The sequence below is a fragment of the Sturnus vulgaris genome, chromosome 5 (genome assembly GCF_052056855.1).
Source record: "Sturnus vulgaris isolate bStuVul1 chromosome 5, bStuVul1.hap1, whole genome shotgun sequence".
In the NCBI taxonomy this organism is placed as follows: Eukaryota; Metazoa; Chordata; class Aves; order Passeriformes; family Sturnidae; genus Sturnus; species Sturnus vulgaris.
Window position 1 is genome coordinate 26,368,136 of NC_142247.1, and position 12,998 is coordinate 26,381,133.

Here is a 12,998-nt window from a genome sequence, read left to right on the forward strand (position 1 = left end):
GTGGAGTGAGCTGAGCACTGCTTGCTGCTGCACCACTGGGAGCCACGGGTGAGCCTCAGCACTTCAAAGCCTGCCACTGGGCTCACAATGAGGCACAGGAAATAGGGCTGCTATTCAAAAGCCAGTCAGCAGAAGTGAAGTGGCATGGGTTGGAATTAAAAAAAGATAAGGTTGTATTGCCAGGCTGTCAAAAAACTAATTTCTCTACTGGGAGGGATGAATTAGTGGATTTCACAGCAAGTGCCCACAATTTCAGTGCTATTTAACATATCAGCAGTAGAGAAAAAGGCATTCATTTATACCAACAACTGAATTGGAATCTGATGTTCTCTCTAAAATGTGCAGATGACAACAGTGAGCTGAAAATCCACTTGAAGCATTTTGTGATGAACGTTTTAAGACCAATGTGAGTGCATTATTTTACATAGAAACCATTGTGTCCATCATTACTTACCTGAAATCTGGTCACTGCAGGGAGTTTGCTTCTGCAATACTTACATACATTTGGTGCTCTTGGAATTGTAGATGCTTGATACAAGTCTTTACCTTTATTAACACACTCTCCTTACATTTATTATGAAATTATTTTGAATAAAGGTAACAGTTATCATGGCAGACATGGGAAGTTTTCTGCAGCTAGCAGTTAGCCTTTAGAGATCACCTGTGGTCCCAGATTAAGACTCCCAAATAATTTCCTAGGTGGCACAGTGTACAAACAGCCATGGCCAATGGGACTGGGAAATAAAGAACTTAGACAGAAGGGGCCCGAGCAGGTATGATCTCTACAAAACTTCACCAGGTCTTTTTTAAGTAACACCCTAAGGCCACAGAATTTTGATTTAAAGCTGGTGCTTACCAACAAAGTTAAGTGGCAATGAGAACTGGAACAGCACATGCCAGAAAGATTCAGTGACTAAGCCTGGGGAAAGGGCACACCCTCTTTCAGGTGAGCTGATGTGAAAGCTTATTAGACATTAAACCAGCATTTCTAAATAGGATGAAGAATGTTAAGCTAAACTGTAGGCCAGTTTAAATTTCCATAGAAAATGTAAAACAAAACATGGTAACAGGTTTCCTACCGGACTTCTGGAGTCAATTTTCTATACAGAAGAAAGTTCTCCAAACTATCTGCCATTTAGGTCTTTGCAGAATAAAAGCAAGAGGCTCTACTGATAGTACAAACTTCCTGTCTAGGAGATTATGAATACCAGAGGTTATGAATACCAGCAGAGCCTTGAGGATGAATTAAGTATTTTTTTGAATTCTGAGGCTTTATGTAACTATGTTTAGTATAACCTATTAGAGCTTAGTCTAACTTTGTACTTTCAAAGATTAATAAATTTACCCTCTGCAGCTTTTTCAATAGCAAAACACACTTCAGAATGACAGTACTATCACTCTCAGTATTGTCAAGCTCACAACCAAGCACACCCATCTCCTCTGAACTGTCCACATGTGATGTTCATTACTGTACAACGGCCATAAAGTAGAAATGTATTCAGTTATAATGAAGTGCTAGGAAGTGATACTCTGAATTTCAACAGCTGTATTGAGAAGGGCTGGTTTGGGCCTGTTATTTTGGATTTGGTTTGCAACTGTTTTTTCTCAAAACAAGCAAGTTTTAGTTTATGCAGTAAAAAACTCAGGCATTTGATATTGCTATTTATTTCTTTTTAAAAATTAGATAATTCTCAGTGTAATATTCTAGCAACATGCTACTAAGCACTCTATACATTCTTTCTTCAGAATAATTCCAACTAGATCTTGGCAAGGATAAACCAGAGAAGAATTACTTTAATAGTACCAACCAGAGTTAAACCAAAGGAGAACTCCTCCCCTGAATCTGACTTCGTATTTATGTAAAATTGCACCACTCATATTTAATACTGTATTGTCTTGTATAACTATTCAAAAACAAGTATTTAATTTCTCTAATAGAAACACTGTGTGTATATTTTTTCATCTAATTCAGAATAATAAAATAAAAATTTCCATGGGCATTAAGAAGAGTTTCAACTAGGGTTTCATACAAGAGGCTTTAAAATAGTGCCTAAACCAGTTCTTCCACAGAGTACTTGATTAAAATCCACACACTTTCAATAACTATTTCCAGCAGTGCAAATTATGTGTCCTCCAAAAAGTTTCAATGAAAACCATTTTAATTAAAAATGGTTTGACAACCTGAATATGCAAAGTCAAACCACAGGATACTTTTTGAGATTTGCTTGCTTATCTACAAACAGAACTTCCCTCCAACATCCCATGGAGCAGAAACAATTGTGGTAGCAATTAAAAGATTTGCATTTGTCAGATTCAAGGTCACTAGTTAAATTATTCAGTCAGTTTTACTTCCAGCAAAGACAATCTCTTACAGGCATGTATGGTTTTGCACGTTGTTTTCTAAATTGTTTAGAAGCACACTCTTATAGTCTCTATTTTACAGTGTTGTGCTTTTTTACTTTTTCATCTCTACCATTTTTTAGCTGAAAATTACTGTTCAATTTGTACAAATCACCCATAATTTAAACTGTATAATTACATTTCATGTAATCTCACAATTTCATTGGGTATTAAGTGATTCTCTACAGCTTTTTTATCAAAAAAAAAGCAATATACAACTAATGAATCCCAGTAGGATTTTTCTCCCTCACAAGCACTGACATTACTAATTTAAACACACTGAACCAAATCCTCGGGCATGTCTGGTGAGTTGTGCAGGTATCAGACATGCATGTAAAATGGCTCAAAACTCACCTGTCACAAAGGGCCAGATCCTGTATCAGGGCTATATCCTCTTTACAGAGAAAGGAAAAATAAAGTGTAAATGTCTAAATTACATCAACTGTACAGATACAGTGGACCTTCTCACAGAAGGAAAGTCCAGTAGTATGCCCTCTTACTTAAATTATCCAGCATTTACTGTTTTATGTTAGGAGTGCATATGGAAAGGATATATGGAACTCTATAGCACCAGAGGATTATACTTAAAATCCTCTTGGGGCAAATTACACTCAAAGTAGGGCCAGTTTAGGGCTGGTATTTTAATTTTCAGTAGCTATACTATTCTAGAGGATCCAGCCTGTATCATCATAGTGCAAATGTAACCTCTTGTATTGGTATCTTCTGGCAACAATCAAAGAACATAACCTTAGAAAAAGAGGTACAGTTTGTTAGTGAGGTGAGGTACATGGACTGTTAAGTACCCAGGCACCTTCTTTCATTGCTGAACCATTCACTTTTCAGAAAACATTTTAAAAATAACATTTCCTTTGATTATATTAAAAGTAGATGATATGATTATTTTCCTCAGTAAATTAATAAAGTACAGTATAAACTGATTTTTTCAAAGTCATTTAAGTTTAAAATGGACTGAGAAAAGTTACAATGTTTAATGATAATTTCAGAATAGTACCTGGTTCACAAACGGTTTTTTTTGTAATGAGAAAAATTTGTTAGCAAAAAAACCCCACATTTTCAAGTGATTTGCAGGCAGTATTTTAGGTGCCACCACCAGCTGCAGTTATGATGATGATGCTTAGCACCAACAGAACACTGTCCTACTGATGATCAACATTCATCTTCTTCATGCGGTGAAGCAGGGCATCCTTTTCCATTTGGACCTCAGCAAGAGCCATTTTGGCTTTGGCTAGTTCCTGCTTGAGACATTCATTTTCTTCAATAAGCTGAAATGATTGGGTTAGAAAAGAAAACTATTAGTTTAACTCCATACTGACAACTTTTTCCATTACAGTAACTTATAAAATACCAAGTGCTCCCATTCATTGCTGGGCAGAGGTTTGCTGAGGCTGAGTCAATTGCAACTGATTCTCAGTGAGTACAGAACATGGAGTTGATACAATTAGCTCAAAAGGTGGGATAGCCAGTGTTTCAGGTATGCCATTTCTATTCTGGAGTGGAATAGAAATGACCCAAGATTCTGAGCTCTTAACAACACATTCTTACCTAGTGAGAAAAATAGCCAAATTAATATATGAGTTCTGTCATCATCCATTCAAAATCTGGGTATGACTGATAGATCAGTAAGGGTCTGACCAAACAGCCAAGTCTCTTGTCTTTAGTAGTTGTGCTGTACAGGAATGAGGGAGAGGGAGAAGAAAACTCCCTTATAAAACTCCCTCTGACGTAAAGGAAAAGTGCAATGTATTATCACACTATTTAGGGAGCAGTATTAAATTGCTGAACCACACTATAATATCCACAATCCTTATTTTCCATGTCAAACAGATTAAACAGAAGTGTATCACAGGCCCACGCCCAGACAGCCTTACAATTATGATTAAGAATGATTGTAACATAATTTTGAGGGGGCAAGGTGAAGTAAAAATGAATTCTTAATACCTCATTTTTAAGGGAGTCAGATGAATCCCTGCTTGATTTAGAAGGTCTGGGTGTTTCCCAGGTAGTTTGCGTGGCTTGGTCCTGTGTTTTACATTCAACAGATCCCACTGCTTGCTGCAATGTACCGCTTGAATTCTTCATCTTTGACACATCGTTTACTTTTTGATTGTCTGTATTACAGAAATGGTGTGCAGGGGTTTTGTCAAAAATTTTTTTAAGCTTTATTCTTATCAGTACAAAATTAAACCCACCTAAGACAAATATACTTAAAATATTAAGTACATTGATATTTGCCTCTCAAAATCAAAATTAAGAATAGAATTTAATTAAAACTCATAAGCTTTTAGAGGAAGAAAGAAACAGTATGTAACTTCCAGCCTGAAGAAAATAAACACATTTTTATACCAGCCTGTATCATCACCACAGAATATGCACTCTGAATAATCCGAAATTTGAGAACTATTAATATTGCTATTAAAATACTGTCTCCAGGTCTCTCCAAAGACTGCATTTACATTTAAAGACATATTGAGATAAATCTGCAGAATCAAGTTTTTAAATCAGAAAGTAACTTTAATTACTTGGCATTCAAGAAACTTTCTAGCATTTGTAACTGAAGTGCACCATAACATCTGTTAAAATATACGGTTGCACATCAAGGAAAGAAGTCAGGGTCATGTTTTACAGTAGTTTCTACTACTACCTGCAACACAAAACAACAAAGACAGTACCCACCTTGGTAATCTGTAAAGAAAGGCCATTTTTTTGTTTGCTTTGTAGCAACAAAGGAACTCTAAACTTAGCATGGTGAGGTGATATACACTAATGAAGCATATCCTGATGACATTATAAGCATATTTTTATTTCTCCCAGGTTGATTCAGCTGTGGGTTATCACAGCCAATACTCTCTTCAACAAGGTGACTACATTTAGAATTATGGCATATGGCAATAGAGTTTACACAAATCATCATCCATTATCTTTTCATAATTAGTCACATATATGCACAAAGGAAAAAAACAATAGGATTATAGAATTGAGATACCAAGGTGCAGGAACATACAAACCTCTAATGAGAAAAGTGCCATCATCACTTCTTTCTATCCAGAGTATGTCAATATGCAGTTTTATGGGTACCAGCTCAGATGCCTTAAGATTTTCACGTGGACTGTCATCCTAAAAAATACACGTAACAAAAAATGAGTTTACAAGGAAATCAAAATAGATAATTAGGATATTTATTTAAACATAAGTGGATTTAATGAAACTTGAAAGAGAATGTTTCAGAGCAGAATTTTCTAATGGGATCTCCACTAAACTTTGGCTCCATTTTTTTTCCCCCAGGGATCGTATTAAAGGCTCAAAATTATCTCTGGAGTAAGTCTGCTGAACTCAATATATAGTTCGACTAAAATACATCAAAGTGTTTTTACAGACATCTCAATAAGATTATACCCCAACTCAAGACATTTTTTAGCTCAGGAGCTCTCTGAGTCACAGATAAGAAGCCTGTGCTACATACTATCTGATTTTCCCTTGAAGTATTTGAAGACTGAATGGGTACAGCTATCATTCTTGAGCAGATTTTGTCTTTTGAGAATTTAGTTTGGAATGACACCAGCTGCAGTTTAGTTATATTACTGTATTTAACAGAAGGGAAACTTCACAAATTACTTCTTTGGGGTCTTCCCTGGAAGTCTTTATACTTCATTATCCCTATCTAACAGAATAACACAGCCAGTATAATGAGAAACTATACATATCAGCATTAAATGTGTACCAAGAAAGCTGCTGAGATATAGCTTCCAAAATTTCTTGAAACAGCATTGAGATTGCAGCACAAAATGCAAACAATAAAATATCTTAAATTCCTTCCTTGCCATTAAATACATTGCATCAAATCTCATGCAGAAGAAATAAAAGAACATACTGCATTGAATAGGCAATGCAGCACACATTTGAACCCTATCTTCTCACTCTAATACCCAACAACTCTACAAAAATTAATCACGTCTATGTCAAATTTGCAAGTTTGTCAACCGTCATGAGTAACTTCACCATGACTTGTGTGCACTGCTGAGTGAGCACTTTGGTGCTTTTGCTGCCAAGCAGAATCTTGTTGCCAGTTTATTATTGTACATTCCCCATCTCAAGCAACCACTTTCTCAAGAACATTTTGCTTAAGTCTGCCTTCTTGCCAATAAACTAGCACAATCCTGGTTTTAAATGCAAATGACTGTATGTAAAGACTTTGCTTTTTACATTTGGGCATTCGTGTTTATGATCCACTGAAATCTGAGGAACAGATCCACAGCTCTTACAGAAAATGCTTATGCTAATCCTGTAGAGGAGGAACAGCTCTAAAACAGAACCCAAAGATCCTCAGAGGACGGAAGGGCTGTATCACTGAGGGAAGGAATATTGAGGCATTTTGAGTATAACACAAGTCAATTAACTTTCCAGTCAATAATGATCTTGGCAGAATCAAGACCTTAGCCCCAGATGCAGAACTGGAGCTGCTCTTCCAATCCTCACCTTGTTCAAAGTTTGTATGGGTGATTATTACTGTCCAAAGCAATGCAATAATTGTCTTTATGTTTGTTTTTCTGTTGCTCTACATCCCTCAAAAACTGTCCTTATCTTTATATTCAGTGGCTGTGCAGCACAGAACTCACCATCTTTAAATGTCGGAAAGAAAGTCCCCTAGGAGACTTGAACAGAAGTGTCCTCTTAATGTTACTATTTTAAGATATGGTGCTGGAAAATGTTTGCATTGTTTAGTATCTGTTTCTGGTAGAGCAGAACATGAAATTTGGGTTGCAAGAAACAATGTTCAGGTAGGTTGTACTGGAATTCCATAACCTTTTTCCTTATTTTGTACAGAACTTTCATTGCAAGAACTATCCTCCAACTAGGAGAGAGAAATAACTTTTAAAATTCATAGTTTGTAGTTAGAAAACCATATCCTTTGCTAAGCAAACAGCCTAACCAGAAAAAGCCACACTGTGCCTCTAGAAGCTTGATCTACCTTACATATAAAATTCCCAGACACTGTCACTCTACAAGAAAGATTTGGGAGAGGAGGAAAAAGTATAAAATATTAATTCATACAAATAGCTTGGTCATGCAGATAATTCCCCTCCAGGCATACCACAGAGCTAACCAAATCTAGGGATTTTTAAATTGTTTTAGTGTAATCTAAAGGCCTTTCAGAGTATGACAGTAGTTTCTTTGAAGTTAACTGTATCTAGATTAGTAGTTTATCATCAAAGAAACAAGAACACAATTTTTTTTAGAGAAGCCGAGTATCTCATTGTTAACATACTTTTAAATTAATCTTTGCATTAGAAACTTTTATCTTCATAGGCATCACTTCTGCGACAGTTTCATCTTCTAGAAAATGCTGAATGTTTGTGAGAGAAGATGTTAGAAATTCAGCACTGAAGTTCTCCACATGACACTGAAGAAACCCATTTTTTACAGCTAGCAGGGAATGTACAACAGCACTAGGCCCGCTTTCCCATCTCAGACTAATCTCAGGTGATGAATTAACAGGTCCAGCCACAGATTTACAGTCAGAACCTGTTGCAAAAAGAAAACAAATTTGCATTAAAATTTTGCAGTGTACAAAAAATCAATTACGATGTAATTATTTCTTCCTCTGTTGTCCAACTGATTTTCCAGAAAGTACCATAGAGTTATTATTCATAAAAGGCAGTGTTGCAAATACAGAACTTCAGAGCAAATTTCTAAGTTTATCACTTCAAAGTACAAAAACAAACAGTACATATATGGGCTAGTACCTCACTGTGACAAGAGAAAGGACAGTGCAGAAGTATCAACATCTAAAAAAAAAGAATTTGTGTTTCCTTGGTGCCTTAATGATGGAAAACCAATTATTTTGCATACTTTTCCACTAAGTCCTTAAATTTCAATTCAGAAAAACATTAAAGTCACTTCACTCTCTCAGGAGAGCAGGTATTTTTATGGAAAGGCTGAACTTCCTGACTTAGGAACCATAAGCAGCAGTGCAGTAAGATAGGGAGTATGACCACATGCATTACTTGAGTGGCAATAGACTTGAAAAACTCTGTCACTTTCTTGCTAATTTCAGTATCTCTTATCAGTAAGGACAACTGCAACATTAGAACTTTAAAAGTTCTAAAAACTGTAATAAACTAAACTAAACTACAAATTTAATGTAACCAGATGGGGGAAGGGGGAGGTGAGCAGTATCCATTTCTTGTACAAAATAGGTACCCCATGGGATTCTCAAGTCATCACTATGATGGCTGATCTACAGAAATTATTTCTATGACGAGAAGCACAATCACAGGAACTATAGAAAAAACAAGCATTGAAACTTGAAAGATACCTCAAGAAAAATGAACTGAATTATGTCAATTCATCATGCAACACACTGCCTAGAGCTACAGCAGCGTGACAATGTAATTGATTTACTTCCCTATTTGTACATTAGTTGAATTCCTCTTCCTGTATAGTGTGCCAGTTCATGGATGACCTGGCACAGCAGCAGTCAGGATTCGTACACTTATCTACGGGCACTAGAGTCAGGGTAGATGGATGCACTGTTGATCTGGGCCAAAAAAGGCCAATGGCAAGATGAACACGAGAATCTTCAGCCTCTGCTGTGAACCAGAACCTCTCCCATTGTTACCTCTGTGAATAGAGGTTTCCACAACACCAACAGCCACAACTCCATCCTTCAATATTTAAGAAGTCCTAAATCTCATATTCCCCTTCCCCACAAAAACTCACCCCAAAAACCAAGCAACCAACCAAAACCATACTACAAGTATCAACTATCATTTTAGGCTCAGTCCAGACAGAAATGAATAAACTACTGGCAGCCTAGGAGAAGGGACACTCTCCAGATAGAAGAACAATGACCACTCTGTTCAACGAAACTCTGCAACTTATTCAGGAAACTTCATTTCTCTCAAGGATCCATACTTTCCACACATAGAGATAAAGAAATAAGCAGTAGGTGCCCTAAGTATTTCTTCACCTGCAAAAAGCGCCTGCATCATTGCTGGAAGGATCCAAAGTACAGAAAAAGAGCAGACAAAAAGACCACACATTCAGACTTGAGTCAATTTTAGTTATCTTGCAGGTATTTGAAAAGGGCAGCCTCAAGGGAAGATGGAGTAAAAAATGGGTTCAAAAATTTGGAAGCTGCTGTGAACTGCTGTTGCCTTCTCACAATCATGTTCAGCATGGTAAGATCTCAGCAAAAGTACAGCCCTCCCACAACATCTCTGCCATACTCCATCCCAGCTTCTTTTGGTTTTGCTGCCAGGCAAGACCGGATAAAGCTGCAGTCCTACATCAAGCCCTGCAGGGAATTGCACAGCTGCCATGTAACCCTCAACTTAGTCCAGCTTTTAGCCACATTCTTCCCCTTTTTACATCTACTGCATTGTTGTAGTTTGTGTTTAATTTGCATGTTATTTGGTTGTAATATTCCCCGTTACAATGGCTCTTCCCAGGTGTACCCCTCTGTTGTGATAAAATGGTTTCTCCCTTTCCTGTGCTTGTCTTTGCCCATCACCCTAAACTCCGCCCCTTTATCCAGAAACTTCCCTGTCCTTCATCATAATCCCTGCCCCATAGGTTGTCAATCCCTCCTGGCCCCTCCCTTTTTTCTAGAATGTTCTGTATCAGTCATCCCTTTCTCAGTTTACGATTTGTTACCATGTTGAAATCCCCGCCTATGTTATCCCCTGTTGGTTATGGAAATATGCAATCCCGCCTTGTGTTACATCCCATTTCTCCTAATTGGTTGATGCTTTGTACCCTCCCTCAGGGGAGGTCCCCTATTTAAGTTGATGTAAGCCCATTCTCCTCACCTTTTTGGGTTCCCTTTCCTTGCATGTAGTCTTCCTCCCTGTCCTCCCAATAAACCCAATCCTGGAACCTAGAAAGGTCCTCCCTCTCATCCTTCACCTTCCCTCAGACATCGTAAGCGGCCAAAGGGGGCTTGGAGCCCTAGCTATACTCTGGGTTCTGAAAACCTAAGAGATAGCCCACTCTTGACGTTGGCAGCCTGTTGAGCTAGCTGGGCTTGCTAGAGTCAGAGTGATTAAGGCTGACCGCGTCACTGCATTAGCAGTATAGTAGGTTTTAAATGGTTATTTTCATCCAGAAATCTTGTAGACTGTAATTATAACCTGAGTATTCACTGCGTTGCATGGTTCCTCGGGTTACTGGTTTCAATTGTTAATGCAACACTTGAGGTTTAATAAGGTGTTGAAGAGGGAGGTTGCTTTTATTGGGATATTATTGTACACATTTGCTCACCTGTTCTTTTAGCTGTATTTTGTTACTGTTAATTCTTTTAAACAGTCTCTTTCAATCTGATTCTCAGGCTTTTTCCAACCTTTTTCTCTTTTTGTTCTAATAGAAATGAATATGGGACATGGGGTGCAGCAGCAGCTGCAGAAGATTCCTGACAGTACAGAAATCACAGTGAAAAGATCAGTGGAGAGAAGATGTACATTACAGAACAGGAGTGAGCAGCAGTGCATAAAAAAAACAAAAAAAGTTTTGTCGGCTCACCCATTCAGGTACCCACCAGAAAGAGAAAGGAAGAGATATGAAATGGAAGTATTTGGAGATTCCAATTATGTTATACCCTTTCTATGCACAAAGTAATTAGACAGTGCACTAGCCTCTCATTATGAGCATTATCATTATCAGAGGTTCAAGTTGTACATACACACAAGACCAGGCAGGTGGCATGTTCATATTACTTACTCCCTCTGGCTTTTACAGAGGATATGGCAGATAACCAGAAATCAATCTGCCTGCTGTATGAGCTGAAGGTCAGCTATGAGTCCTCCCTGCTGGACCTTCTCCTAGCCTTCAGATGCTTGAATACAACATCGTGCAACAGCTGCTCAGGCAGCAGCTGCTGGCAATGGCTCAGCTTACCAGTAAATGGGCTTTTTAGCCAGGGAACAGAGGCTGTACCACCTCTGAAGCTGAAGCACCTCCTGAACAAAAGCCATGCTGATAGAAGGTTGGCATAAAAAAATGGCAGCCAACAGCTGCTATAGCTATTTCCTGGGAAAGGAACTGAACCAAAAGCAGGTGCACCAGGGATCAGCCCCAAAAACCCTACAGTGCAAGAGAGCTTCCATCCAGCAATCCATGTAGAAGGCTGGCAGAGGGGAGCAAAGCAGACTGTGACATGAGATGCCATGCCAATACACCATGCCAAGGAAAACACCTCATCCATAAGAACTCAGTTTTCTGGCAAAGAATGTATATATGCCCAAGAACACCTCTGACAAGACACTGGTTCATCTAGCTGTGCAAGTATCTGGCATGAAACTATACCCGTAGTATTAAGCTTAAAAAAAACCAAAAAAAACAAACAACCAACAACACAAAACAAACAAAAAACCCAACCCAAACTGAAAACAGTTGTTTTTCTTTAAAGCTCATACTTCCTGACAGACGAAATTAAAAAAAAAAATCTTAAGCCATATATATAAGCCTGTTTAAATTGTATGTGTCATTTAATCTAGAGAAACTGATCTTGAAAAAAAAGAAACATTCCTCCAAAGGAAGGTACATTAGAGTCATAAGGGAGTTCCATCTTCATGAAACAATAAGACAATGCAATGTGTTGTGGTTCCACCCTGCCAGCAGCCAGGCCCCACACAGCCTCTCGCTCATTCCCTACCAGTGGGATGGGGGAGAGAATTGAAAAACTCGTGGCTTAAGACAAAGACAGTTTAATAGGGAAAACAAAATCCAAAAGCATAGTCCCATACCAATCTCTATGAGGACAATTAATTCTACCCCAGCCAAAACCAGAACATAATGCAGCTTACTGCATTTTTAAAAAAGCAAACTAATGAAGAATTCAATGCAATGCACCTTTTTAACGACATCATCATTCACAGTTCCTTTTTAATGTATGACAAGGAAGAAAGAAATCAGAGTTCTAAACCAGCAAGTTTAGATGCTAAACTGGGATGCTAGTCCAACATAAAACTGTGTTTGCTTTTTTTATTTACTTAGAACAAATGCTTCCAACTCCAATTTCACCCCACTGAATTGTTAGTTCTTACCAACAGTTCTGTTGCACAGATATTGTCGAACACCAATATTTCCTAGTTGGTTTGGTATTACTTGGTTGACCTGTAAGCATATTTCTGTGTCTTCTCCTCTGATGTCAATTTCACCATTAACACCAAGTACTTGAAAAACCACAACAGACATCTGTCAACAAAACCCAGATAAAACAATATAAGATTATAAAATGAATTTACAGTGATTATTGTTTGTAAGGTATGTCTAAACACTTTCGATCACAAAAGGAAAACAACTCTTTGTATCCAAAACCCCTGCTCACAGAGAAGTACCAAGTTTTCTCATTTCTTCTTCTTTTCTTTTTTTACACATCGGCTTTATAACTGATTGCTCAACAGCCTGTCCAGACACAGACACTTGTATTTATACCCCTCTGACACCAATTTAGAACTGGCTAGAAAAGCCATGGAAGTTGAGATAGTTTCCTTACTCTGACAGAAAAGCACATGACCTATGTGATACCTGAAATGTCAGGTATCTGACATTACCTACAAGTGCATTCAACTTTGTGCATA

General features: G+C 37.8%; 1 protein-coding gene across 4 annotated transcripts in view; it reads right to left on the bottom strand.

Moving 5' to 3' along the window:
- Positions 1–3,335: 3,335 nt before the first annotated feature.
- The window catches only part of BLTP3B (bridge-like lipid transfer protein family member 3B), a 45,921-nt gene continuing 36,258 nt past the window's right edge, over positions 3,336–12,998 (bottom strand). For 3 of the 4 annotated variants that reach the window (XM_014889840.2, XM_014889841.2, XM_088165119.1), the window contains 5 exons: positions 12,462–12,612; positions 7,685–7,941; positions 5,427–5,535; positions 4,360–4,529; positions 3,336–3,683 (listed from right to left, as the gene is read on the bottom strand). In XM_014889840.2, the coding sequence (XP_014745326.2) occupies positions 3,558–3,683; positions 4,360–4,529; positions 5,427–5,535; positions 7,685–7,941; positions 12,462–12,612 (813 nt within the window). In that variant the 3' untranslated portion in view covers positions 3,336–3,557. Of the gene's footprint in view, positions 3,684–4,359; positions 4,530–5,426; positions 5,536–7,684; positions 7,942–12,461; positions 12,613–12,998 lie in introns of those variants that run through there. The other variant, XM_088165120.1, reaches the window with a different exon arrangement.